This window comes from Aythya marila (genome assembly GCF_965140915.1).
Source record: "Aythya marila genome assembly, chromosome: 6".
In the NCBI taxonomy this organism is placed as follows: domain Eukaryota; kingdom Metazoa; phylum Chordata; class Aves; order Anseriformes; family Anatidae; genus Aythya; species Aythya marila.
In genome coordinates, this window is record NC_139047.1 from 25,304,744 (window position 1) to 25,331,248 (window position 26,505).

Here is a 26,505-nt window from a genome sequence, read left to right on the forward strand (position 1 = left end):
GCCATTGGAGTGGATAATGAACTCCCCTTTGCAATATGCAATTTGCTGGATAATGGCTTTTTTAAAGTGAACAGAGAGCTTGGTGGAAGGTGCAGCCTTGCTGGAGGAATTCAAGTTGTGGGGTCATTTATTACCAGCCCAGCAGTGCAAATTCCTCCGCCCCATCCCTGCCCCGATAAATAAAACTGCCTCTCCTTACTTTGTGCTTATCACCAGGAGATCTCAATTATCTCCATTTTACAGAGCTGGGGAACCAAGGCGGCAGGGCACTGAGGGAACGTGCCTGTGGCCACGTACAGCCCACAGCCCCCTCCGCAGCGCTCTTTCTGCCCGGGTGCTGCCTCCCACTGCTGCTGAGCCTTCGCCCTCCTTGCCCTGTGCCCCAGCACCGCCTGCCTGTGCTCCTGCTGCTGTCGCAGGCAGAGCGAGCCAGAAGCAAGCTGCTGCTGCGTGCTGGGGTGCAGCCCCTCTTCCCTTCCTGCCTGATGTGGCTCTGAGCTGTGCAGAGGGGGCAGATGGATCTCCTTTGGCCTGCCACCACCTAGTCAGAGACCATCCAGTTCTCCTGGTTTGCTGACAGGCTGGAGGGATGTGACTGGGCTCGTGTAATCCTCTTTCCTGGTCCCGCTGGTGCTTTACTTCACCGTGGTTCCCTCTGGGATAAAATACTCCTGCCTGAGTTACAGGAACAGACACAAGTGAACAGAACTCACCTCCAGCCTGCTGCCAGGTGAACTCTGGCTTACACAATCACCTCTCTGGTTTAACATGGTCACCCCAAACCAGCCCAAGCTGAGACCAGCCCTGCTGCCACTTGCCTCACCACAGCCCACAGGCGTGCCCAGAAAGCGGAGCTGAAGTTGCTCAGGCATACATCTGCAGCACAGGTGGTCCAGCCAAGCAGGGAATGGGGCTGAATTTGGCTGTGTGCTGCCAGCTGGGGCTGCGACCCTTGGGGTACAAAGCACCTTGCCCAGGCAGCCTGGAGACAGAGCCCAGGGGTGCCCTGCCCGGCTGCTGGGGTGACAGACGTGGTGAGGAGCGCAGGGGCAGAGGGGAAGCTGGAGCTGCGAAAGCAGCGGCACTCAGGGCATTAAATATTGATGTAGTCTAAGCTGGCCTGTGGGGGCGATTGAGCTGAATTGCAGGTTTCTGTTGCTGGGATAAATCGGATCCATTTGTCATGTGGTTTTGTTTCTTCCCTCTCCTAAGTAAAGCTGTACAGGAGCAGTATTGCTACAGCAGCAACCAGCGATCTGGAGACCAAATTTCTCTGATGGATATGGATAAAATTGAAGGGGCAGCAGTTGTTCTCCTGCCAAAGGTGCCACCAGAAGGTCATGGGGCAGCAAGATGGCAGCAAAAGGAACAGAAACCACACGGCCTCTGAAAGGAACAGGAGGCAAAGCAGTGTCCTCTGCTGGCTCCTGCAGCTGAGGAAAATTTCTATTTACCTAGACAGTTGGTTCTGGTTTTTTTTTTTTTTTTTTTTTTTTTTTTTTTTTTTTTTTTTTTTTTTCCCCAGCTTTAGCTGTAATTGGACTCGCAAACAGCAGGATGCTCATCTCCAGCAGAGACCCGGGCACGAGCTCCAGCGTTACACTGCGAAGTCCAGGGGCGTCTCCTGGCCTCGCAGAGCGGCTGTAACTGGAGCAGGGAGCCGGGGACGGGCGATCGATCACCCCGCTGCTATTCCACCTCTCGCCTCTCAGTCTTCACTGCCCATTTCCACAGGAGCTGAGCCTGGCACAGAGACCTGCTCTGCACTGCAGAACATCACGAACATCAGGCGCGAGGAGGAACGGACGCGTTCTCCAAGCAGCAGGGTGAGGGCTATCCACAAATGAGCACGCACAAAGCAGGAGGCAGCCCGTAGCAGCAGGAGCTGGAAAGGTCATTGATGGCAATAGGTCTCCAACTTCTCCTCACCATCCTTCCTTCTAGCACAGCGACGCTGAGACATCCTCCAGGTGTCCTTGTGCACAGGAAAAAACTCTTTACTGAAGAGGTGCCGGGGAGCACCTCTGGGACCCTGAGCGACCTCTGGCTCTGCCTCAGTCTCTTCCTCTGGGAGATGAGGCTCGCTGCAGGCTTTGTGTGGCTGTGATTTAAGAGCCCTTGGTGGAGGACGCCCTGCGAGCGTGATGCTCCTGAAAGCCCCCTCCGTGAAGGTGACATGAGAGTCTGGCAGGCTTCAGAAGGGAAAAAAAAAAACCCTTGTAAATGGGATGGACACAGCCAGAGCAGCTCCACGAGCTGAACACGGCCAGCTCCGAGCGGGCAGCGCTGCAGCACCAGGTCCTGGCAGCAGCTGAGGACAGCACGAAGCTCACCACGTCCCTGAGGGCTGCGGGGGGCTCGAGTGGCACCCCTGAAAGTCCCGGTGAGTCAGGGGGCCGGGGGGAGCCGGCGTGGGAAACGGGGACGGCGTTTTTGGGGTGGCTCAGCCCCCAACCCCAGCCCCCGCCGCAGGACGAGGGACGGGGCCGGGACCCCCCCGAGCTGCCTCGCAGACAAAAGGCCGGCGCTCGGTCACACCCAGCACCTCGCAGCCGTGCCTAGGCTCGGGAGGGGACCCCAAAAAGGGGCTTTTCTCCCCAAATTCCCCCTTCTGTCGGCGGCCCCGCCCCTCCCGCCGTTGCCATGGCGGCGGCAGAGCCGGGCCCGGCCCCGCGGGCGCACGGGGGGCGGGCGGCGGCTGCGGGGCTCGGCGCTGCCGGGCGGGCACGGGAGGAGCAGCGGGGCCGGGAGCCGCAGGTGGGTACGGGGATGGGGATGGGGATGGGGATTGGGATTGGGATGGGGTTGGGGATGGCAAACAGCCCTTGTACCGGGGCAGCAGCTCCGTAGCGGGGGGCTCGGGGGGCTCCGTGCCCTGCCTGCCCCCAGCCCTCGCCTTTGTGGCTGGGAGGCGGGGAGTGAGTGTGGGCACGGGTCTGCTGGTGGTAGGGGAAGGGAAGGGGAGGCCTGGGGGAGGTGAGGGCTTCTTCGTGAAATGCTTCGCAGCCCTCAGTTGAGGCTCGGAGCCCCCCTGCTGCAAGCTGGGGACGCCTTACCGAGCCCTTGTGCAGGTGGGGGAGCGGGGAGCGGAGAGATTGGAGTCACGGCCACAACATGAACCGGGTGTCGCACATCCTAAGGCTTCTGGTGGAGGTATTCATCCACATGTCCTCTAATGAAATCGTCCCTCATTTTTATCAGCTGCTCCACGAGCTGTTCTGGGCGCTGCAGGCCACGTGTGCTCTGGGGCTTTGAGATATCGCTGTTGCGTATGCCGAAATGTTGGTGCCTGTAAGCGTGAGAAGGGTGCTGCCTGCTTAAAACAGGTCCGTGGGGGCTGCTTGGTTTGTGCTGGGGCAGAACCCAGGAGCTCTGTGATGGGTGAGGCTGCTTTAGGCAAGGCAGTGGGCAACCAGACAGAAAGGCATGCATGGAGCTGACGAGGTAAATGCAGAAAGCCTGGACACCTGCTGTGACTTGTGTGACAGCCTGGCACACGAAGGGGAAGCCTGGACGGGAGGTGGGCCGTTTGCGAGGTCTGGTTCCCATCCGGTGCCTCTGTCCATCCCATTTAAGGTTTTTAACCGAAGAGCCCCGGCTGCAGTCTCAGGTTTAAGTCTCGCTGCCCTGTCTGTAGGGCACAGCGCAGGACAAGGATTGCCCCAAAGCGTTCACAAAGCCTAAAGCTGCACCGCTGTAAGAAAAGCCTGCTGCTAACTGGGTGACATTGGATAGCTCCCAGTAGCCACAGGGGAGAGGGAAAGGAGCAGGCTGAGTGCTCTTATGCCTTGTCTGGGTTTTAACACCCAGCTGGTGATTGCAGATTTCTGGGCAGGCTGATCCAGCCTTATGAGGTATGCTGGCAACCCGTATTTCTTACTCTGTGACTTGGTAGGCGTTAAAGTTCCTCTCTGACAAACACCCCCCAAGAACCAAGAGGCCGGGCACCTCAGGGCAGTGCAGTTGCAAGAGGCATCACTTGCTGCTGGCGGGCGAGCTGCGGTTTCGCAGTTTGGTTCCTTTCCAGCGTTTCGGAGGGGACAGTTCCCGTAGAGAAGAGGGAGCAAGCATAGCTCCGGGGCCTCCACTGCTGGGCACCAGCCAATTCCTGTCATATCAGATTAGCTCTGTGGCACATTAGCACTCATTTATGTTAATACAAATGCAGCATGACTGCTCCGTACTATTGATGGAACTATCGTATTTACAGCCCTGTAATATGACTAATTGGAAGGGAGGTCCTGGTTACAAAACCATGGACGTCCAAGGTGATTCCTGCTGCTGCTTCCATGTAGCCAATTGTGGAGCACGAAGATCGAGCCTCTAGAAGACGTAATCCACTTTTTATTTAGCATCAGTGCAGATACTCTTCTGGCAAACTCCAGGGAAAAAAATCCTGTCATAAAAGGAGCAGCTTGGTGCCTGTCCATCTCAGCTGTCACCTGCTGACGAGCCGAGGATGCGCCCGCTTGTCCCTGGGAACAAGCGAGGCTCCTCTGGCCAGAGTCTGCACGAGTTTCGCAGTCCCTGCTTCGTAATTAGCTCAGCCTCGGCTTCCATCTGCTTTGCAGCTCGCAGCAGCCCTCGCAGCTGGTTGCTGGCAGCCATTAGCACCTTGCAGCAGAGGAGCAGCTTCAGCTTTGAGTCCTGGGAAGATGGACAGGGCTGGCAGCACCAGCGAGCTTGGGAGAAATGGCGAGGGAGGAGAAGACAGACGTGTGGAAGGAAGGTGGACTGAGAACATACGTGATGGGGAGGAATGAAGCGACAGGTGGGAAGTGCTGCCAGCCCCTGCTTCGTGGGGGTGCCGAATGGGGGCTGCAGGGAGCTCAGAGGCTTTTTGGGAGCAGAGCAAGGGGTTCTCTGCTGCCACAGGATTGTGTTTTTCTGCTGCCAGCCCGCTGCCCAGCCTTCAGGGCTGCTAGGCCAGTCCTGAGCCACTGCAGTGTGCCCTGCAGCACTGCTTGCTTTCAAAACCCCCTGCTGTGAGTTACGTGGACAAAGGATGAGCAGCTCGGGGAACTGCAAGGAGAGCTGGGAGCGGGCTCCTTGTCCTCAGAGCCCTCCCCGCTCGCTGCTACCACAGCAGGCACCAGCATCGCTGTGCGAGGAGCTGCCGTTTGCTGCTCAAGGACAGCAAGGACAGTGGGAACTCTGTGGTTTCAGGAATTAGTTATGGAAAGCTGGGACCCTCCGGCTGAGGTAATGAGAATAGCTGGAGAATTAGGCAATTCCCATATTCATGAGATGACAGGCTGCGGTTCCTTTGCCAAGGCTGCATGAAATACACTGAGGGGCAGAGGAGTTCTCTGGCTTTGCTAACAGCTGCTTCAAGGTGAAGCACAAGGGGAGAAAGGAAAAAAGATCCACCATCTTTTGTTATTTGTTTAGCTGTGGAACAGCTTGGGGCCTGGAATAATTCAGGGTCCTCTGTAGACCTTTTACAAGCTGGGTTTGAGACAGTCCCCTCATCTCCTAGAAATAAGCTGGTGGGGAATTAAACAGCACCTGTCCTAAAGGCTCCTTGCCAGGAGTGAACTAAAAATGCTTCTGAAATCCTTCTCCATCTCCCGTCCTAGGCAGGAAGTCAAAGTGCAGCAGCGTTTTCTTATGAATTGGTCACGGATTTGTGTTTTGCAAGTGTTTTTAGCTAGTGAGAGCGTCTACGCCCTTGCCTCCCCTGCTGCTGAGATGCTTCAAGATACGTGTAAGAAAAAAAATATTTTTCCCTGGGGAGATGAAGCTTCAGCAGATGCTAGTGGGAGTTTACACTCTTGCTTCTCTGTCAGTGCTCGCAGAAGCAGCCAGACACTGCACTGTAGGTACGGGGCTAGAGCTGCTCCAGTCAGACACCGCACGGCCCCTCCTGGGCTTCCCTGGCATTTGTTTGTGACGGGGCAGCCCCCCTCTGCCTGAAGGCACCCGCTGACTGAAAGGTGGCGGTGGCTTTGACATCGAGCAAGTGGTTCACAGAGCTGGCAGCGCACGGCTGAGCCCCTCGTGGAAGGCTTTTCCCTCAGGGAGAAGGGAGTTAAGGGCCCTCGGATGCTGAGAAGAGACAGCTCGGTGCAGACCTAGCCCAGCAGCGATACACGTCGGATCCCGGTGTCACGGCCAGGCAGAGCTGCTGTGACAGATTGAGCTGCTGACTTTGTAGCTTGCCTCAAGGACAGCTTGCCTGCCAGTCCTGTGATCAAGCCTGCCCTCATCCTGGGGACCTTGCTCGGGGAGCCCACCCTGCAGAGAGATCTAGAGGTAAAGCAGCGGTTTGGAGCGTGATGGAGCAGACACAGCACCGGCCGTGGTCGCTGCTGAATTGCAGCTGCGTCCTCAGGCCTAACAGGGCACAGTGACAGCGATCAGCTCTGTGCTGAGGTGTTCCTGTCACTCTAGGCACCATGCCCAGCCCTGCCAGCCCGCTCCTAAGCGCAGGGGCTTTCGGTTCCCCCAGTCTGCAGGGAGAGCACAAAGCCACCTGCAGGCAGCGACTGTGAGATGTTGGCACAAAGGACAAGCTACTCCCTTTCTGCATCACTCACAGCTCAGATCCCAAGCTGCAGAGGGTGTAGCTGTGGGGCAAAGATGCGCTAAGCAGTGCTGAGTGGGCAGTCTGCTGAGAGCCTTCTCGATCTTGGTGTTTCTCTACCCTAAATCCATGTGAACAAAGAGCTGGAGTGCTCCAAGTTCACTTCTGAATAAGGCAGAGGGAAGACTCCTTGGGCAGGAGTTGCAAGGTCATCTCTCACAGGATATTTCCTTTCCCAAAATGTGAATGCTGTGAAGTTTTTCCTCTCTTTTGGTCATACAAGGGCTGAGAACCCAAGCTGTGTGCTGAATTCAGGCCAGCTGCCTGGCAGCACTGGATACCACTAGAGACGAGAGATTTCCCATGGCTTGAGACCCACTTGTAATTAACCAGGTTCTTGTTTTAACCTGCGTTACAGGCAGTAACTTACCGCAGTCACGCTCGGATCACATTCATCTTCGCCTTAGGATGTGGTTCCACTGCTTCTTGTAGGGATCGATATGATTTCATTGCTAATCCTCGCTGTAGTAGCTTAACCTGGGAAAACCTCAGGCCCGAGCTGAGCGGAGACCTCTCAATTACACGGAGATCCTCCGGCGCTCCCTCAGGAGGCCTGGCTTGCGGTACTTAACTGTTTTGCCCTGATGTGCCCCATTTTTTACCGCAGCTGTTGCAACAGCTCTGTTGCCTGTGGGCAGTCAGGTTCGTGCAGCGCGAGATAACCTGCCTGCGAGCCGTGCTGTGGCAGCCCTCCTCCCGCTCCGAGGGCACGGCGTGGCTTTGGAAAGCAGAGCCTGGTGCTTGGAGAAGCCGTGCCCGCAGCGGGGAGACCTCACAAGTCGTAAGCTCGGTGTTGTTGAGGGCAGCCAGTGGACACAGTCAGTGCTCCTCGACACGACTGTGTTGTTCCTGTTACTTACACCTCTCTGGGTGTGCAGCTCCTCTAAGGAAGAGCAAGGAGCAGGATGCCTCGCCTCTGAAGGGGTTCCCTGCTTACCCTGCCCTGCCCGCTCCTGCTGCTGTCTGCAACACGCAGTTAGTGTTTGGAAAACGCAGTGCCCTTGCACAGTGCCCCTGGCTTCCGAAGAGTTCTTCCAGCATTGAGTTTGGCCCCTGGATTTTAATTACTCTCCACTGTGCTGGTAATGAGAGCCAGTGGAGCCAGTGATTTTATTTCCTTTTAATTTGTGATGATGCTCTGGATGCAGATTAACTTTCCCAGCTCAATACTTGTTATTGATTCATCTTGCCTCGTGATGCGCTAAGCGGCCCAAAGAGGTTGCCAATTGCACTGCAGCTTCCCTTGGTAGCTCTGTACCCCGTGTCGTGTCTCCTCGCCCTGGCAGTAGCCAAAATCGGGCACCTCTGCTTGCTTCTGGTTGGGTTCTTTACATCAGTAACGAAGGATGGAATCAGGCCTGTGGCAGTGTTTCTTGACAGTTCCTTCTGCTCCATTCGCTGACCAAATTTGCTTGGGGGAGAGCAGTGCTGCGAGCGAGTGGCTCTCCCTCAGTTCAGGGTCTGAACAGGGACTTCAGGTGCAGTGTTTTATTTCTTCCTTCTCTTGCCAAAGAAGCCGTCAGCCTCGTGGCCAGTTCAGTGCAGGAACACGTGTGCTGAGCGTGTAGCACCGGGCAAGCCAAGATTAAGCAGATAAGAGGTAAATACGGCTTTGTCTCTTCACACAGCTACTTTGGGGCTTAGAAGCCCATATCCAATTAAAGCAGCTGGGCAATTAACATGGAAACAGTCGAGCCTGGTCTTCGTTTAGTGCCTGTAAACGTGGCTGCTCCAGCTGCAAGGGAGCCTGGGACTTGGCTGAGTGGGTCTGGTCCTGGCCCCCTTATCTCCATCTTATCACTGAGGAGCAGCTGTCACCAGCTTCCTGAGGGATACTGGCAGCGGGCTGGGGAGATGCTTTTTGGAAGGCTATAAAGTAGCAATGGGCAGAAAAATTGAGGTAAATTGGGGGATAAGTCAGGTAGTGGGTTCTTGGTGCCAAACATCATCATCCTAGGGAGGCTGGGGCAGTATCCTGCAGACCCTCAGCCACAGCCACACATCCTGTAAGCCCAGCAGTGTCCCATCGTCCCTGCACCTGGCAGCATTTCCCCCAAACACCCGGAGTCACTCAGGAAGAGCAAAAGCTTTGGGGACCCAGTGATTCACCAGAGGAGGTGCTCACACCGCCCTAGGCGAAGCTGTTCGAACACATCCCTGTGGCTTGGTTCCGCCATGCCCTTAGGGAAAATTTAAAAGCGTTTCCCTTTTTTTTTTTTTTTTTCCTGCCTAGGCACAGCCAAGTCTATCTCTTGGCTGGGCTCCCCCTCAGCAGCACCGGGCGCGTGGTGAGCGCGGCACCGCCGAGGGCCCACGTGGGAGAAGGGCCCTTCTGTTCCCTCGCTTGCACCCAGGAAACAAACGCGTCTCTGCGAGCCCCTGACGGGCTGCTTGGCGATCCCAGCTGCACCAGCCTCCCCAGGGACCCAGCCACATCCATTTGATTTCCTTAAGGTGTCAAAATGTAACTGAGGCATCTTGGTGTACGCCACGGCTGCCTTCCTTTCTGCCTGGAGGAAGTGCTGGGCTTGTTCCCTTCTCTGACTTTTTTTCATTGCTTGGGCTGAGGAAGAAGAAAGCAGGTGGATGTTTGAGTGGGCTCCAGGCTCTACCAAAATCGTTTTCATTGAAATGTGCTTTTAATGTCTTCCTGAAAACAGTAGGATTGTATCAGAACAGGTAAAACCCTCTGCTTCCCTGACAGTCCCTACCTCACAGGATCACTTGGAAGCAAACAGCAGCTCTCCAGGATTTCTTTGGCCTTTTGTGGTGTGTTTTTTTTTTAATGATTTGCTCTTGCCTCCCTGCTGGAGCTCCCTGAGCACCGCCACGTGATGGCATCTCAGGGATGATGCCGTGCTTGGAGAAAATGCTGTAAAACCCCCTGGTCTCCTCAAGGAACGCAGGAAGGACGCCGCGCAGCAGCTGGAGCTGTCTGCCAAGTCAGAGAGGTGCTGTGCCTCCTAAACAGGGAGGCTGTACGTCGTCACCAGTCAGGTGCCATTTCGGGAACAGAACAGGAAAAAAAGAGAGGAAAGGAGAAGCAAACAGAGGTGAAAGGCAGGAAAACTTCCTATCCCAAAGCATCTGCACAGACCCAACCACACGCCCTCGGGTGCTGCCCTAGTGGTGTGTCGGGAGGCAGGCGTGCTTCGTGGACGGCCCTTTGACAGCACGGTCCAGTCCCTGCCCCCCTCCCTGTTTCCTTACAGCTTGGGATGGGAAGGCAGCCGTGGCGGGGGGCAGAGAAAGGCTGTGCTGGGTAGAGCTGGAGCTGAGAAGGGTACCACCAGAGCTGGAGGGTCTGCATCTGTGTGGCCCTCGGAGAGTTTCGTGATTGCATTAGGAGGCCCTGTAGCAGCAGCTGGGAGGAAGGAGGGTGTTCATTGCCTTTACCTGGTTTTCTTCTTTCTTCATTAACTCCAATCCCTCTGACCTCCGCAGAAGGAGGAAATAGAGGAAGAGGAATGTGCAATTTTCCTTTTCTCGACAGCCACCTAATGACAGTGCCTGCTTTTCCTGCTGCTTTTGCACATTCACCATTGGGCAGCAGAGTTGAGGCAGAGCCCTTGTTTCATCCAGTGGCACAAGATTAAGTTAGCAGGACTCTGTTCCGGGGCTACTGACGTGCTTCCCAAATCCAGCTCTGACACTGCCCAGGCTGTGGGTAATTTGATTCCCGTGCTGACGAAAGCCCCGAGCAGCAGCAAAGCTTGCACCTGAAGAACTGCATGCTCAGGATGGCAGTGCCTGCATCTTTGCACGTTCAGCTAGCATATTGTCAGACGTAATGACCAGAAAAGCAAGTCAGCATCTTCAGACATCCTTAGTTTATAGCAAATATCAAAATCTGAACTTGATTTGGGTAAGAGTCATGAGATACGGAGCCGTTACCTTCTGCAAAATGCGATGGCTGAGGCAGAGTGCTTCATGCCCTGGTAAAAACCTGTGGTGTCAGCTGGGTGACTTCATGTGAGGGACCTTGGCTGTTCCTACAGGTGGCAGCTGGATCACCTCAGCAACCAGAATAGTTGCCTCTCGCTTCATGTAGCTTTCATGATTGAAAGGCCTTCAATCCTTAGCTAATCTTTGATTTTATTTTTTTTTATTTAAAGATTTTTGGGCACTGTGCAGCGCCAAGGAGGATCTTGCTGAGCTCCTATTACCTCAGCAGCAGCTGATACGTAATGAATTATTCAAGAATAGCCAGTTCCTTCATTAATTTTAATAACTCAAAATTTCCACCATGTTCTAGGCAGCGCTGCCAGCTGGGATATGATCAGGTAAGGCCATTATTTCCTGGGGTCTGTTTCATTGTGCCCGGGTTTACACACCTGAGGGCTTTTATAGTGAACAAGAGACTGGGATCAGACGGTGCTAATTTGGGGTAGATCTACAGCGGGCAGAAGAGGTGACAGAACTCCCTCGGCTCTCATAGGGTCCCAAAGCCCTGTCCTTACGCAGGGAAGATGGCTTGGGATGTACAAAAATGGCCCCAGCTGCTCAGTGCTGGCCTCTGGGACAGAGCACAACCCTTCAGCCAGATGGCCTGGCCTCCACAGCAGCCGTGAGGCACTTCCCTTCTCTCACAGACTGACTCTACTGAAACTGGTACCAGGTCTCTAAGATTTCTGTAACTCACCTTTCCCTGAGGCTGTGCTCAAATCCAACACCACAAAGCACTTCGTGATGCAGAAGCACTGTTAGCAGTTCCTTCAGGGAGAGCAAGTTGTCGTGGGGACGTGACCAGATGGAGCGTGGCTGCATTCACAGCGCCTGCAAGGGAGGCAGAAACCTCTGCAGCTGCTTTTGTTGTCACGTATATGAGAGGAGGGAAGATGAACTGCTGGGGAGAAGAGAGGCTGGACACCAGCGGTGCTGAACACGAGTTGTTTACAGGCGCGGTGATGAATCAGCCCCCAGATGAGCCCACGAGTGAGTGACCTGCCAGCAGCTACGCGGTGCGTGCTCATGAATACGCTGCTAATAACGCAGCCAAGTGCAGCAGCTCGTCCCCGCACCCGGCACCGAGCCTCCGGGAGATGAAAGGCAGACCTTGCTAGAGGAAGGTCACGGCTCTGGGAGATTTAACGATTTGATCTTTGGGGCTGGAACATGAAAGAATAGCACTCGATAGTGAGAAATGAACGCGAGGCTCCTCACAGTCTGTTAAATAGCAATAGCCACGTGTCTGCGTATCAAGAGGTGGAGAGACTTCAGCAGATCTCTGCAACCACTGTACCTGCTGGTTCTGCTGGTCTGCCTCCCACAGACACGGGGCTCTGTTACCTGCGTCTTACCCATTGCCACTACTCATCACAGCCCCCAGAAGATTGTTCTAGGAAATCACTAGGGGATCACGCAGCTTTCTCTGTCTGCTGTGGTCCAGCTCCTGTTCCCAGCCAACAAGAACGTGCTGCTCTGATCTATCTGCCAACCAGACCCAAATCTATGGCCGGTCTTATCTCATGTCTTGATATTAAACCAAACCACAAGAAGTGAATGATCTCAGGTTAATGTTGTAGAGCTCCCCAGACAGTGCTGAGCAGCTGACAGAGGCAGCTTGCTGCTTGCTCTGCCTTCATGGCACTGCACCCGGCTGTTGTTCCACTGCTGGAACAAGACCATGCTTTTAGGACCCAACATATCTCAGCTACCTCATGCCATCATTAATCCTGCAGCTCTTTATTCCCCTTTTTGTCTTTTTTTTTTTTTTTCCCTTATCAGTTTTCTGCGATTCTTAGTCTGCCATTTTTATTTATCCCTTTCCATGTCCCCAGTGTTTATACACACACCACGCTTGCTTTCACTTTCCCAACAAACAAGAATCCAATTTTTTTCCAAGCCAATGTATTTATTTTCTTCAGCTGCAGGACTGTGGCTCTTTGAACATCTAGCCAAAAAAAAAAAAAAACAAACAACCAGCTCTCAGTTGTCATTTGTATTTTTCTATTTGAGGATTCGAGGTTCCCTTTTTACCTGGCTTGTGGTTGTTCCCAGCTCTCGGAAAGCTCCATTTTTAGGGTCGTAATGATGGGTAATTGGCTGGCGCTGGGCTGCTTGCACACAGCGAACCTGGCCGTGTACCGATCCGTGGTAGCTAAGCAACCAGCTATGGCTTGAGTTCTGTGATCAATTCCTCGCTATCTGTCAAGATGAAGCCTAACCCAGTACGTACCCAGAAGGGATGGAACAATTTTGGGATTTCAGGAGCCATCGTGGGTAGGGCTGGCAGGTTTAGGCAGTGACAGCAAATGGTTTGGCACTTTATCCATACCAGCAGATAACTGTGCCCGAATGGGAAGAGCAGAGCAGGCCCCGTGGCTGTATCTGGATTCAGCCAACAATCCCCCCAGCTCCAGAGAAAACCCTAATCCCACACCCAACAAGCCAAGCTGGCCAGGCCAGGGTCAACGTGCATACAGCCTAGGTCAGCCAAGGGTTGAGGTGAGGATTTAAAGGCAGCTTCCAGGCCAGGGGAGGGTAGCAGCGAGGGTGCAAAGCTCAGGTGAGGCTGCTCCAGGTAACGCGAGGCTGTTTCACTGAGGCTGTGCCACCCCTCACCCTAGACCTGGAGCTGCTCTGCTCCCCAACTTCTGTTCCAGAGGAATCGCTCCTAGATGCTTCATCTAAAAGAAATCCAGTTTGCCTTCCTGCAAAAACAGAAAATGTGGTCTGTGAGGAGCCCCCACGCTCTTCTAGCACTGCCCACCTGCAAAGAACATTTTATGGCGCTCAGAAGGAGATCTTTGCAAGCTCTGTCTCCAGACTCTCTGCACTTCCCCCTTTTTTGCTGTTCCTGCTTGCTGAAAGGAGCCATATGGATTTTGTACCGAATGTCACATAAATGCTAATACGTAAGTATATTTAGAGGTGGCATATGGGCACTAGTCAATGGGAACGAGCGCTGTTCTGGCTCACATCATGCAGGCGAGTTCAGCGGAGCCAGCTGCTGCAGCGGGTTAGGCAGAAGCTGCGTTCACCTGGGGTCCCAGGTCCAAATCTTGCTTGGGGTTGTTTCTGCGCTCGGCATCTCTGCCTGCCTTTATCAGCAGCACCGATGTTTGCCGGCAGGTGTAGACAATCCTGAAGGTTTCAGCCCTTGCAAAAAAACAAAAACAAACAAAAAAAAAACAACAACACAACGTGTATTCTGATCTGGGATGTACTGCATGGCAGGCAGAGATCTGAAATTTCCTGCAAAATAGACTTCACTCTCTTTATTTTTCACTGATTGGGGGATTTCGTCTTGGAACCTCAAACAACAAAAAAATTCCAAGCTGAGCCGAGATGGAAACTTTTCGTGAGGCTGTAGCTGTGTCCCCTTTGATGATTTTATCTGCTCTGATTAAAAGGTTGGCGGGATTTGGAGCGTTTATGCACAAAGGAAAGCTGACAAGATCCTGATGGATTTTTACAGCTTGCTCAGGGGTTGGCTTACAGCGAATCCACCGCGGTCATTACGTCCCCCACTTCTGTCACAGCCAGGCGGCTCTTGTTTATAGCCTCGCCTGCGACGTTAAATAGCAGCCATAAAGCATTTTGCTACTGCTCCTGCCAGCTGATGAGCCCACTTTAAGCCCTGCTCATTGCATCCCTGCATGTCTCCTTGCATGGGGAAGGAGCTAGCTTTGAATGTCACCCAGCCCTACAGAGGCAAGTGGGAAGATGGATTATGCTGGCAGCCACCCATCCATCCGCTCATCTGCCAACACTAATGTTTGGCTTTTCAGGCTCCCAGTTGCCTTAAATAAGGCTGGCCTACGGGGTCTGGGGTGGGAAAGGTCACGTAGCTCGTTTTGTCTTCTCCTTCTTAAGTGGTAATTAAACTTTCTGAGGTGTTATAGCTACGGGTAGGAATTCTTGACGGGCAGTATTTGGGAAGCTGAGGTGAAATCCCTTGCGGAGGTGCTGTGGTGTGTGAGAGTCCTGCCGTCACATCAGCTGCAGCATCTGCACCCTGTGTACTCAAGGTACTCCTTAAAAAAAGTTTACAAAGGTTTCATATTTGTTTATCAGCAGTGACTGGGTATCTGCATAGACAATATTTCCCCTCTTTTGGTTGATATCGCCCGGTTGTATCCATAGAGTGGTTCTGTCCCTCCTTTGGGCAGCTGTGGGTGCTTTGAGACAACCCCAAAGCTGCAGACTTTCAGTGCCGTGACACAGGAGCAGGAGATCAGTTATTAGAAGGCAGCTGGTGGTTTCCCTGCAGCTGAGCTGTGATGCTTCTGCTTCAGCTCTTAGTCGCGTCTCCGTAATTTCAATCTGCATGCAATGGCTTCCGTCAGCAACTTTGCTCCGTGCTGTATTTTTTTTCACAGTTAAAAAAAATATATAAAAAAGGTTAACAAGAATATAGCAACCTTCCTGAGAGACATATGGAAGGGACGTTTTGCAGAATGGGATGGAAGTTGTGATAACTAACTCGTATTGCTAGGGGAATAGCCCAGAGCCGGCTGGGAGCAGCCAGCTTCAGGGCCTGCAGCAATCCTGGGAAGGGGCATGGGGGTCCTCGTGGCTCTGGGTTTGTTGATATTACTCTTTCACAGAATGTGCTTCTTAATGGTGACGTTAAAACATTGCCAGGGAGCCACTTATGACATGGTGCTCATTTTACTGACAATGCTTTTTGGAGGGTGAGGTGAGGGCAGGTGTGGGTGTGGTGAGAAATCCCATGGATCTGCTTCACCTCCAGCCTGGACTCCCCAAATCCTGTTCCTGTGGGGTCATTAGGGAGTTCGTGTCCAGCTGGGATTAAAGACATCCCAGAGAGATTCTCCCACCTGGAATCTATCCTGCTTAAAGGAGGAGGTGTGTTCCTACAGCCTCCCCCACCTCCTGGAGAGATAAGCCAGCTCTCACCCCTGTCCAGCCACCAGGTTCACCAGGTTGTGGTGAAACCTCCTCCCTTCCACCCCTGGTGCTCACGGCCCCCTTCTCCTTGTGCCCAGCCAGGACAGGGCGCTGCGGCTGCTGCTGTGCTCTGCAGCAGCTCAAGCAGAGCAATTTGGCCTGCTAATTGCTGGCCACAGCCTCCCCCATAGGCACTGGAGTCTTCTCCAGGCATCGGTGTTCCTAAAGCTTCCAGTACAGGCAGGCTGACAAATGGGGCTGAGGGAAGAAGTCATTTCCATAGCTAATTGAAATGGAGGTGAAGGGAAGAGGTGCAAATGCAAGTTGAAAGAGCAGCCTTTGTCTCTGATAGTCAACTGGGAGAAATAATTTACTGGAGCGTTCAAGAATGTGCAACACAAGCAAATAAATGATGCTGACAGCGTGATCAAAGGGTTGCTATACGGGAGAGCCTCTGTCGGTGCTGGCCAGGCCTCCATGTGCCTCGGATCCTTGCCTAATAAATGTGATGAACAGCCACATGTGATGTCGGAGAAACTCACTGAATTTTGCTCTTGGGATCAGTCCCTGACATAAAGTGCTTTCAGACTCCATAATCCATTAAAATCACGTTTATCGGAGGATGCAGAAGAGAGGTGCGGCATGCTTGTGTCCCCAGGTCCTGAGTTCACGTGGAAGCAAAGCATCAGTGATGGAAACACTGACACATCGATTGGATCTGATCTCCGCCGGGCAGTTACTGGCAAAACTGACAGCACCGTGATGCTGCTGCAGGTACCGCTCCCCTGTGGGTATCCTTATTCCTTCCAAACCAGTAACAACTTTCCAGAGTGAGAGTGCCCACCAGGCCATCGCATGCCCTGTGTGAAGCAGAAAACTCTCCTGTGAGTCCGTGCGTGTGCAGAGCAGCTCCTGGACAAAGCACAGCAGAAAAGGCAGAGGCTTTGCTGGGAGGATTGTGTGCTGTAGGATTTAGTAGCTGTACCAAAATCTGCCCCGCAAAACGAATGTCGTGCGGTCTGTACGCCCCTTGGGCTTGGATTAAAAGCACTCACAGAGGGGAGGCCCGCTGGGACTTCATTGCTCTGCTATTATCGTGTCAGCAGCCTGGGTTGGGAATGTTTTTCCCAGAGAGAGCAAGGCCGAAGGGAGAATCGACTTTTTAGAGAGCCGGTTCCTGTCCCCCACATCCCCGGGGGCCTTGTGCAAGGTGAGAGGCCCAGCTGCGAGCACAGCACGGCCCGGCCTTGCCAGCGGCCGCTACCTGACCGGGATGAAGGGCAAGGGATGGCGCCAGGCTGTGTGTTGGGGAGAAGGAAGCTGAGAGAGAAGCTTCACGGGGTGAAACCTCCAGGAAACGGGGCAAGGAGCAGTGTGTGACAGCGGCTTTTCCATGCTTGGATCAGCTCTGCCAAGGCAGGGGGCTCCCGGGGGCTGTGGCAGCAGCTGAATGAAATCGTCGCCGGTGCTGAGGCGCTCGGAGAGCTGGGGGGAGATCCTGGCTCTGCGCCCGCTGGCAGAGCTCCAGGGGATTTCACCGCAGCCGAGCTTTTCTGACTCTGCACGTGAAACAAATTGCCGGGGTGAAGCTTCAGAAATAACACCTGGGAAGGCAAGGCCTGCAGAAATCCTCGCGCAGCGTCGTGCCGCAGCTCCAGGGGCCTGCTGCTGAGCCCCGGGATGCCCTCCTGGGAGGGAGGATGAGCTGGGAGGGGCGAGGTGCTGCTGAACCCACCTGGCTTGTCACCTAGCTGTCCCTTTGTACGCAGACACACTTTGCTGCTGAATTTTTTGACCCACTTCTTTCTTTTCCCAAGCTTTCCCAGCAGCTCCAGGGACCAGCCGTCAATATCACCACAGCAACAAGAAGTCATTAACGATGTCCTGCCTGCCCAGGGGCGCTCGGTGGGCTGTCACCGGCAGCTCCAGGGAGAACGGAGAGAGCTGAGGGCCTCTGTGGGGTCAGACCTCTGGGCCAGGCCCCGCTTTGGTGCAGACAGCAAGGGGCACAGCTCTCCCTTTAGCAGCGTGTGCCACAGGGAGCCGCTGCCAGGAAAGGAAGGGCTGGATTCGCTGCACAAGTGGGGATGAACCTGCCTCTCTCAGGCTTGTTTGCATCTGAGAGGCGCTTCACATTGCAAATAAACCACTGATCCAGCCTCCAGGGAGCTGGGAGCAAAGCGGGAGGCTCGGGGGCCAGGGAAGGGGAATGGCAAGCTAACCGGCGAGGACAGATGAAAGACATGGCATATAATTCTGCTAAATGGTGGAGGGAGGGAAGTTCTCAGAGGGTGTACGTTAGCACTGCCAAGCTGCACTGATTTACACCCAACTCACGGCCTGGCCCACGGGCTGCTTGGCTGAAAAGCCTCGGAAAGGGAGGGGGGTGTTTAGAGAGGCCCACGTGGAGAGCTGGGCATTGAGGAGCTGAAAATGTGCAAAGAAGAAGAAAAGAAAGTCAGGATGTGTGCATCCTGTCACCTGTGTGCATCTGCGCTGGGGCTCCTGGTGCTTGCTGCGTGCCTGTGCCAGCACCCAGGTGGCAGCGGGGAAGATCTGCTCTTTGGGTGCTCTTTAGGACTTTCTTCCTTCTAAGGAGTCATCAGAAGGAGCTCTGTGGCCAAACAGGGTGGGGACCCGCTGAAAGCTGGGCAGATGCTGGGTGATGCCATCTCCTGGAGCCGGTGCCACCAGGCGGATGCTCATCCTTGCAACCCTGCATTGCCAGCAGGACTGTGGGAGCAGCACTGTCCAAGAGGCAGCGCAGTGCGCTGCTGAAACAAAAGGGGGTTCCCACTGTAAGGAAGGGATCAAGAGCTCAGGTCACCTTGGAGGTCCCCTGCCTGAAAAAAATGCAGAAAGGGAGCCAAGAATGCTTAAGACCTTCAAGTGATTCCATAAATGGTTTAGATGGGTTTTTCCACTGCTTTGAGATGATTTAGGAGCTAATCCGACCAAAGTGGGAGTTTGCATGAAGTTAGAGTGATTCCTATGTTGTCCCTGGGGGAGGTGTGTGTGCTGTAGCTGGGTGTTCCCCTGATGGACAACAGATAAGGTAGAGAAATTCTTCTCAGGAACACGTGGGTACCAAATGTGTATTTTTGGGCCTCTCTCTCTGATCAGCCAGCCCTGACCACGGCCAAGACCCGTTCTTTTTCTGGGAACAAAGGCAGTGGTGGAGATACTTTGGAAGTGGCCATGGATGAGCTGGGTAAGCTTGTGCTGAATGCAGAGGCAGGGAGGAAAAATTGGGGAACAGCTCAGGATGGCGCCTTTGGGAGCATTTGGAGGTACCACTGACGTGCACGTTCGCATGAGTACAGCCTGCAGAGGTTGTGGCTTTCTCTGTATTCTCTAGCTGTGAGCCCAAGCCGGCAGCTCTTCCTCTTGAAGAAAAGAAACCCAGGAAACTGGGCTGCGTTAGGTAACTGCCGTGGTCGCTCCTCTGCAATTAGCGGGCCCGCTGGAAGCCCTGCTGCTGTTCCAGCTGCTAGGACCGACCGAAAAAGAAACGGAGCTGGAGGAGTCACCAAACTGTCCTGCTGCCTCGACTGCCTCCCGCCGCACGGCTCTGCTGAAGTGAGCAGCCAAGAAAGCAAGTACAGCCAAGGCACCTTGATTTGTCTTCTTAACCTGTGGCTTGGAAAATCAGATGTGTCTGGCAGCCTCTCCCGGGAGACTGCTGGGGTTGTCTGCTCAGCAGCCGACGTGGAGCGATGTGCCTGACTTGCTGTGTCCACGGGGTTTGCTGCATCAGATGGCACAAACCCACACCAGCATTGCAGCTCGCTAAAATCCTGCGTACGGCTCTTGGAAGCGGGCCTTTTGCATCCCTCCGGCTGGCTGGATGTCTGAAATCAAAGGGAGACTGTGCTTCAGGTGAAGCTAACCTCCGGTCAGTGGTGCCTATTGCAAAACCTTTGTTGGAGGAATTAGGGTAGGACCTGAGGGTTTGGTTAATCACCGCCGTGTAGCGTGAGGAAGGCGGCTTCGGCTCTCCCCTCCTCTGGACACAGGAGCTTGGCGAGATGGGCACGACTCGGGAGTTAACCTGTTTGCGATGAGGTGCTGCATGGAGCGTGGAAAACCAGGCCGGTCAGTCAGGCAGCACGGTCTGTGCGTGTGTGGTGTGAGCGATTTATCCCTTGAGCTTTGGGGCAGGCAGGACGCGCAGCCGGGTAAATGAAGGGGCGCAGCACCAAGCTGCAGGGCTCGGGTCCGCCTCGGAGCAACAAAGGGCTGGAAGTCGCTGCTTGGTTTAGGTGGGAGAGGAGAGGGTGCCCTAGGACTGCTGTGTGCCTTTAGGAGAGGGTGAGTTAGGACCCAGAACGGGAACAGCATGTGAAAGGTCAGCATTTACATGTCTCCGTAAAATTACAAACCCCACCATGTGAGCTGAAACCGCGATGCTCTGTGCCACCAGGAAGGGAGCACGGGAGAAAAAAGGGCTCGGTGTTTGTGTGGCTGTCCTGTTCGGAGTTATCCTGGTTGTCCCTGGTGTTTCCCAGAGAGGAGAGCTGTTGCTCCATGTGCTCAGGTTGAGTGTAGCTTCCTGGCGCAATGTGCACAGCTGTCGGGGTGCTGGCACAGGGGGACGGGCAGATTGGAAGGGTTCAGGAGGGCAAAAAGTCATGTTTGTAGAGAAAGAAAGCTCATCTGGGTGACAAAGATTAAAATCAATGATTTCGAAACAGAATTCCCCTCTTCCTCCACTAAATCCTGTTGTTTCTGGTGCCTGCCTGTGTGTCAGCAAGCTCTGCGCAGCCTCCTCGGGACAGTCTCTGTCTCCTGCCATCTCTCCCACCGCCTCTGTCTGTCCTCTGTCTTCTCTGGCCCTCTGCTCTGCAAACCTGCCCCTGGCTCTCCTCTGCTGGCAGCGGGTCTCTCCCAGCTGCTCCTTCCTCCCAAAGCAACTTCAGTCACCCCCACACATCTCTGTCCGGAGAATCCTGCCCCGCTGAAGCAGCAGCGGGCTCACTGCTGTGGGAAATTGGCCTCGGTGTCCTCCAGGGCGAAGGGGGACCCTCCCCTGCCACCGCTTTGAGGCAGGTGACAGAGGCCAGGGCCTTGCTGCTTCGCTCTCCTCGTGGCTGTTCCTCCTCCTGTCTGATTTCTTCCTTCCCTGCCTCACGTTTTTACCCACGCAGGACGGACCCCGTGCGTTCAGCCCCGGCACCTGCCTCCCGCAAGCTGTAGTTTCTCTTCAGACCTAGCTGTAAGAAGCTCGCTGCCTCGAGCAAGGACCATTTTATTTCCAGCTGGTGCTGCGGCAAGGATTGCTTTCTCTTTCTGCTCAGTCCAGAAGCAGAGTGCAGGCTGCCCAGCGCGGCTCGGAGGGAGTCCCGCGGCTGTGAGCTGCTCACAGAGCTGCCTGACGGGCCCCGGCGCCGCTGCCATTAGCAGCTCCGACTCAGGGGAGCCCTGTTCCCTGCGCCGTGCCTGGCTCTCACGTCGTCTCGTTCTCTCTTTCTTGACAGATCATGTTATAACCTATGATCACAGAAAGCCCCGATCCTCACGTTTCTCTGCTGTCACCTGTGGGCTCCTCCAGAGCCGCGAAGAAAGGGGAACTCCAGCCCCACCATGAGAAGACTGGGTGAGAAGTGCCTTTGACACTTTGGGGAACAGCCACGCCTTAACAGCTACTTTTAATTTTATTTTTAGGGCTTTAATAATGTTCTTCAGTCAGTGGTGATCCACGGGAGCAACTCTGCCTCCCCTCTCTGGGGTTAGGTCAGGCTTATTTCATTAATGTGGAGGGAGTGTGGCAGCCTGAAGCCCTGTAAGCAAGGGGTGAATTGAGCTGCCAGGGTTACTGGTGTGGGCTGCCAGGCAATGCCCTGTCTGGGTGACAGCCCTCAGGGAGGAACGAGTCTTTTTATTCCCCACCTGGTCCAGGTGGCAGTGTACCTCCGTGGCAGGCAGCGTGCAGAGGAGCCAGCCACTCTACGGGGCAAAGTCTGGGCTGTAACTGACGTGGTCCTGCTTTGCTGTTCCTAAAGACCTCTTCCTGGGTGCTCAAGCTTGGTGGTTCTTGCTCGGCGTGTTATTAGGTACCATTGCTCCACCATCCCAGCTCTCCATTGCCCTTAGGAATTGCAGGCTGCCCCCATATCCCTTGCCTAATCTTGCTCTCCTTTACATACAGCCCTTAATCCTTCTCTTTGCTGCTGGTTGCCAAAGGAAGGGAGTGGGTGGGCCTCTAGCAGACACCCACGCCTTGTGTGGCTGCTGGTGGGTCCACGAGGCCTAAATCCTTAAGGGAAACGTGGAGTGCCTCTGTTCAGTGTGAGCTGGCACGATGGGTTAAGAGGGCTCCTTCCACTTCCAAGGATAACTTAGACACTTAGGCCGCACACATCCTGCTGGCTTTAACTTACGTTTGGGGTTTTAATTCTTCACATTGCTCTGGCCATGGGATTTAGTCAGGTTCCCTGGGCCTTACAGTGCTGAGCAGGGGACATAGAAACAGCCCTGGAAAACCCACTTTTTTTTCTGGGCCTCCACCAAGCTGTAGTGTGGTGTGATCATTCAGGCCTGTGGCTGGCAGCTCTGAGTGGTGTATTTGTGACAGCCAATGGGGTACCTCTGCACTGGAAAGGCCTTGGGAATGCTTAGCCAGCAGTCATCTTCCTGTGAAGGGAAATCAGATCGTGGCAGGGCTGCAGTGTTACTCTCAGGGCCAGAATCACCACCAGCCAGCCTTCTTCTTCCTCGCTACTCGAGCCTTCCAGGAGGCCAGGCTGTCACATCTTCCTTTCGCAACCTCTTCCTCAGCCCCCACGTTCTTGTCCGTGACCCATTTGAGTTCTCTCTTGTCAACCACCCAGTTCCTTCGTGTAGCTGTGGGAATAAGCTGGGCTGCAGCAAGCCAGCCAAGTATTCATCAGAAAAGCAGTGTTACTGTGAGGGAATTGCTGAGGGTAATATAAACTTCTCCCATGTTCAAACAGGTAGTGTAAGGCCCCCGCTGGCTTGGCTAGAGGTAGAGAAGGTTCCTTGCCCCGTGCCCTAGCTATGCCGCTCCATTTCCACCCAAGCTGTTGGTGTTTGGCTTCTGCATTCCCCGAGCAGATCTGCTGTTGCATCCTGCGAGCCATCACCAGCCCGCTTCAGTAACTCATCTTTCCTTCCATTCACAGGTCTTCTGCGCGTGGCGACTCCACCCGTGTGGGAGCTCTGTTAAGGGAGTGCCCGGCAGCACACTTTGCTGTCTGTGGCCTGTGGACATTGACTGGCACCTAAGCGACACCCAGCTCCCTCCTCTCCCCCTAGAAGCCACTGTCTTAGAGCCTCCATGCGCATTTGCTATGACATACAGCAATGTTGATGAGAGACAGGAACACTGCCGGGTCTTGAGCTGCCAAAATAATCAGCTCTGCGCACAACATGGCTTAAAGGATTTTCCGGTTAGCAGCATGCATCCTCTAAAGAACTTAGACACTCGCATTTGGTCCGGGGACTTCCACACTCTAGACTCCTGCCGCACAGGCAAGGCAGCTTTGGGCAGTCCTGTGGAAAACCGCCTGTATCGGAGCGTGGAGAACCTTCACTGGGCGGCAGTGGCCGACTCGGGGCTGCGTCCTCACTGCCGGAGCCTGGACAACGAGATCAGCTTTGGCTGTAGAGGCAGCGGTCAGTGGGCAGAAGGCTGCGTGGATGTGGCCCCGCTGCGGAGCGCGTCGGACTCGGTGAGGAACCTTTCTCTCCGCCCCAAGCAGACATCGCGGGCAGCGCAGAACGTGCTGCCCTTTGCCAAAGTGCCTCAGTGGCTCTTCCCCTCCGCAGAGGAAAGAGCCCTACGTGGGGATGCCAAAAAAGAGCTGAAGGAGAAGCTGAGGCTGCACAGCAGTAAGGTGGCCGAGCCCAGCAAGCCGCTGCGCCCGCAGGCAGCCCTAGGTGAGCTGGTGGCCCAGGAGCTCTCTGAATGCCAGCTGTGCCGGCAGCACAGGAACGGCTGCGCTGTCAGCTGCTGCACGGTTTTGGGGGAGCACACGGCTCTCAGGCACGGCCTCGCGGGGAGGCAGAGCTGCTGTGCTGCACACAGGCCCGTCAGTCCAGAAGACATCAAGCAGGAGGCGCAGAGGAGGCTGCAGCTCCGGAGGCAGAACAGCTCGCCCAGCCTGCCCTTTCAGCGTGCTGGGGAAAGCCCGGAGATGGCAAAATCCAGAACAGCAGAGTTCCTGGAACAGCGCGGTGGGGAAATAACGCTGGGGCAGGGCAAGAAGGGCCGCTGCAGAGGAAGGCTCTACATCCCCACCTTCGAGGAATTCAAGCAAATGAGGAGTAAGGAGGCAAAGCCATCTGCTGGAAGCAGCGAGCCGACAAAGTGCTTGAAGAAGGGTCTGACGGCAAACCAGGCCCTGGACAAGGAGAGCAATAACGTCTGTCCCGAAGCTCTGGGGACCAAAGCAGTGAATGAAGCTGCCACCACAGAGGAGGATGATGATGTGTTCCATGAAAACAACACCGCCGCTGGCTTTGCCCAATATCCAGCCACATGGGATGGTTTCAGGACGAGCAGCCCTGAGGTGAAGGAGAGAACCTTCCAGATCTCCAGCCCGGAGAGATCCCCGATCCCCATTTGCTCTAGCCCTATACCACGATCACCTTTGCAGGCTGTAGCCACACACAAAGCCGGGCAGGAAATCTTCAGTGATGAGCAGCAGAAAGGAGAGACAAGCCAATTAAATGATGTCCTCCACCTTGCAGGGCAGTCGCTGGCTTCTGAAGCCCAGTCCTCTTGCTGTTCATCGCTCCTGTTAGAAGCCACGGACTTGTCAAGCTATGGAGCTAAACTGCAAAAAATGAAGGATGAATTCATAGGTTCAGCCCTGGAACTTATTAAGAAAAGGTAACACACTCTGTGGGGTCGCCTGAAAGCAGTTCCTTTGTTAAAGGTCTGGTCTCTTTCCCGATATATACGTTAAACTCCTGTAGCATAAATATGCTGCTGGCAGAGCCTTGCATCTTAGGGCCTCCGTAGCCACATAGACATGTTTGTAAGCCATCGAGCTTGAACGACATCTTTGTGTGAGATTAAACATCAAAAAGCATTTTCGTTTTGTGCACCTTAATCCCGTCCAGACAGCAGCCATTGGTACTCCTGATGCTGTTTCCCACCTATTTTATTTTTTATTTTTTATTTTATTTTTTATTTTATTTTATTTCTGAAACATTTGGTAAAAGTGAAGGACAGCAGAGAGATACAAAGTACAAATATGCTCCCTTAGAAGAAAACGTGTGGAGTCTGTCCCCACACTGTAGGACATGAATTCAGGTAGTGTGCATGCAGCAAAAGGCAATTTCACTTGCTGCTCATTCTCCAAAAGCAACTTCTGTCACCCCACACATGTATGTAGCGATGGCAAACCGAGGGCAGGATGGCTGCTGTGAGTCTTCCATCATGCGCTGGAGACCAGCACAGGCAGCAAGTGGAATTAGCTGCACACATTGTCCCTCTGCCAGCTCAGCCAGTGGGAAGCAGTAACAAATAACTGCATAAAACCTTCCTCCCTCTTCTCCAGATGGGGCTTTTCCTTCCTCTGGGTAAGGTGTTTACAAGGACTGCTTTCTTTGTCCTGGTTTCGGGCACCACACCATTTGAATGTTGAAATATTTCCTGCTACAAAGAAAAGGGGATCTCTTTCCATGCAGATGGGTGGCCCGGCAGGAATCAGCACCATTGGGGAAGCTAGGCATTTGGGGCAGCTCTCGCTGTCTTATGGAAAAGGAGTGATGGGAAAAGGAGGAATAAGTGTTGGTGAAGTGGTTTGTTTCCACAGGCTTGGCTTTCAGGATTGGCTTTACCAAGAATTCAATTTGAATAGGTTCCTTGGTTTTAGGGGAGATGTTAGGGGCTTCTGCATGGCAATGAGAGCTGTCTGGAGGAGCTGCTGTGGAGTTGTAGCTGCTCGTGTAAGCAGAGCCAGAGTGAGAAGCAGAAATACTTCAGCACCTCAGTAATCCAAAGGGAAGTGAGTGGTGTCAGAGCCATAAATACTGCCTTCAGCTGTCCAGCACAGCCTTTAAGCTGGAGTATGAAAACCTGATGAAGAAATAGATAAAAAAAAAAGTTGTGGTATGCAACCATTTTCCTTGAGTAGGCTATTTTTATCACCAATGTGAAACAAAATACACAGAATAGCACAAGCTGTGAGTAAGAACATAAGAGCAGCTGTCTGGGCAGATCAAAGGTTTGGCTGGTATCTAGAGCCCGAGGTGCGTGCATAGCAAGGGAAACAGGAACTGGGGAGCACATAGAATATTTCCTCCTCCTACCCTCTCAGCTTCCAAGTACTTTCTGGTCAGGGCTTTTATGGGTTCGGTGTGGTTTCTGTGCTCTTGATATCCTCAGTAGATCTTGTCTCTGTAAATGTGTTGGGTCTGCCTAGTTGGATTTATTAAAATAGAATTTGATGTAAATAAAATAATTCCCTCCAGAATGGGAATTCATCTAAAAATGTGAATGACAGTATTAGGAAGATGGTTTCATGTCAAAGAAGCACTCAGACTTACTTATTTTAGACAGTAACAGCAATTAATGATAAAGGCTGTCATTTCTTCAGGATAGCAAGAGGAAAACTGATCTGTTGGCACTGCCAAAGTAGTGAGTAGTGGGAAACTCTGATTTCCTTGCCTGGAAATGTCTCCATTTTCCATCATTTTCACCTGAGGCTGTAAAGTGCTGAATATTCGTTTATAACTCGAGCTGATCCTCACTGCTCAGGTAGGAGACTTCTGGTCTGAATGTTTTGGGTCCTAAATTGTGATCATTGGGGTCCAGGCTACATTTTTCCTAAGTCTTACCTAAAATGAGCCGAAAGCTGGGGATTTGGTCCCATTTCCACAGGTATTGAGCTCAGCAAGAGCAAGCCTTTGATAGAGATGTTGTGATGGAGCATCACCAAATAAGATAGCTGAACTTGTCTTATTTTTGTGTAAGTTTTTTTTTTTGTGTAAGTGTTACAGTTTTACAAATCGCTTCTGTCTGGTAAGTTAATTGCCTCCCTAGTAATTGGTACTTACTAATTGAAGACTAGTTTAAATGGCTTCATATTTTA

At 53.6% G+C, this 26,505-nt stretch overlaps 1 protein-coding gene across 6 annotated transcripts in view; it reads left to right on the top strand.

Moving 5' to 3' along the window:
- The first annotated feature begins 2,028 nt into the window (after window positions 1-2,028).
- The window catches only part of LOC309879743 (uncharacterized protein), a 34,468-nt gene continuing 9,991 nt past the window's right edge, over window positions 2,029-26,505 (top strand). For 3 of the 6 annotated variants that reach the window (XR_014317836.1, XR_014317837.1, XM_082763909.1), the window contains exons 1-3: window positions 2,029-2,383; window positions 20,920-21,038; window positions 22,585-24,296. Coding sequence is in view for 4 of the 6 variants with exons in the window: in XM_082763909.1 (XP_082620035.1) it covers window positions 22,753-24,296 (1,544 nt within the window). In the remaining 2 variants the exon portion in view is untranslated. Of the gene's footprint in view, window positions 2,384-2,708; window positions 2,758-10,694; window positions 10,870-15,806; window positions 16,217-20,919; window positions 21,039-22,584; window positions 24,297-26,505 lie in introns of those variants that run through there. The other 3 variants (XM_082763911.1, XM_082763910.1, XM_082763912.1) reach the window with 3 other exon arrangements.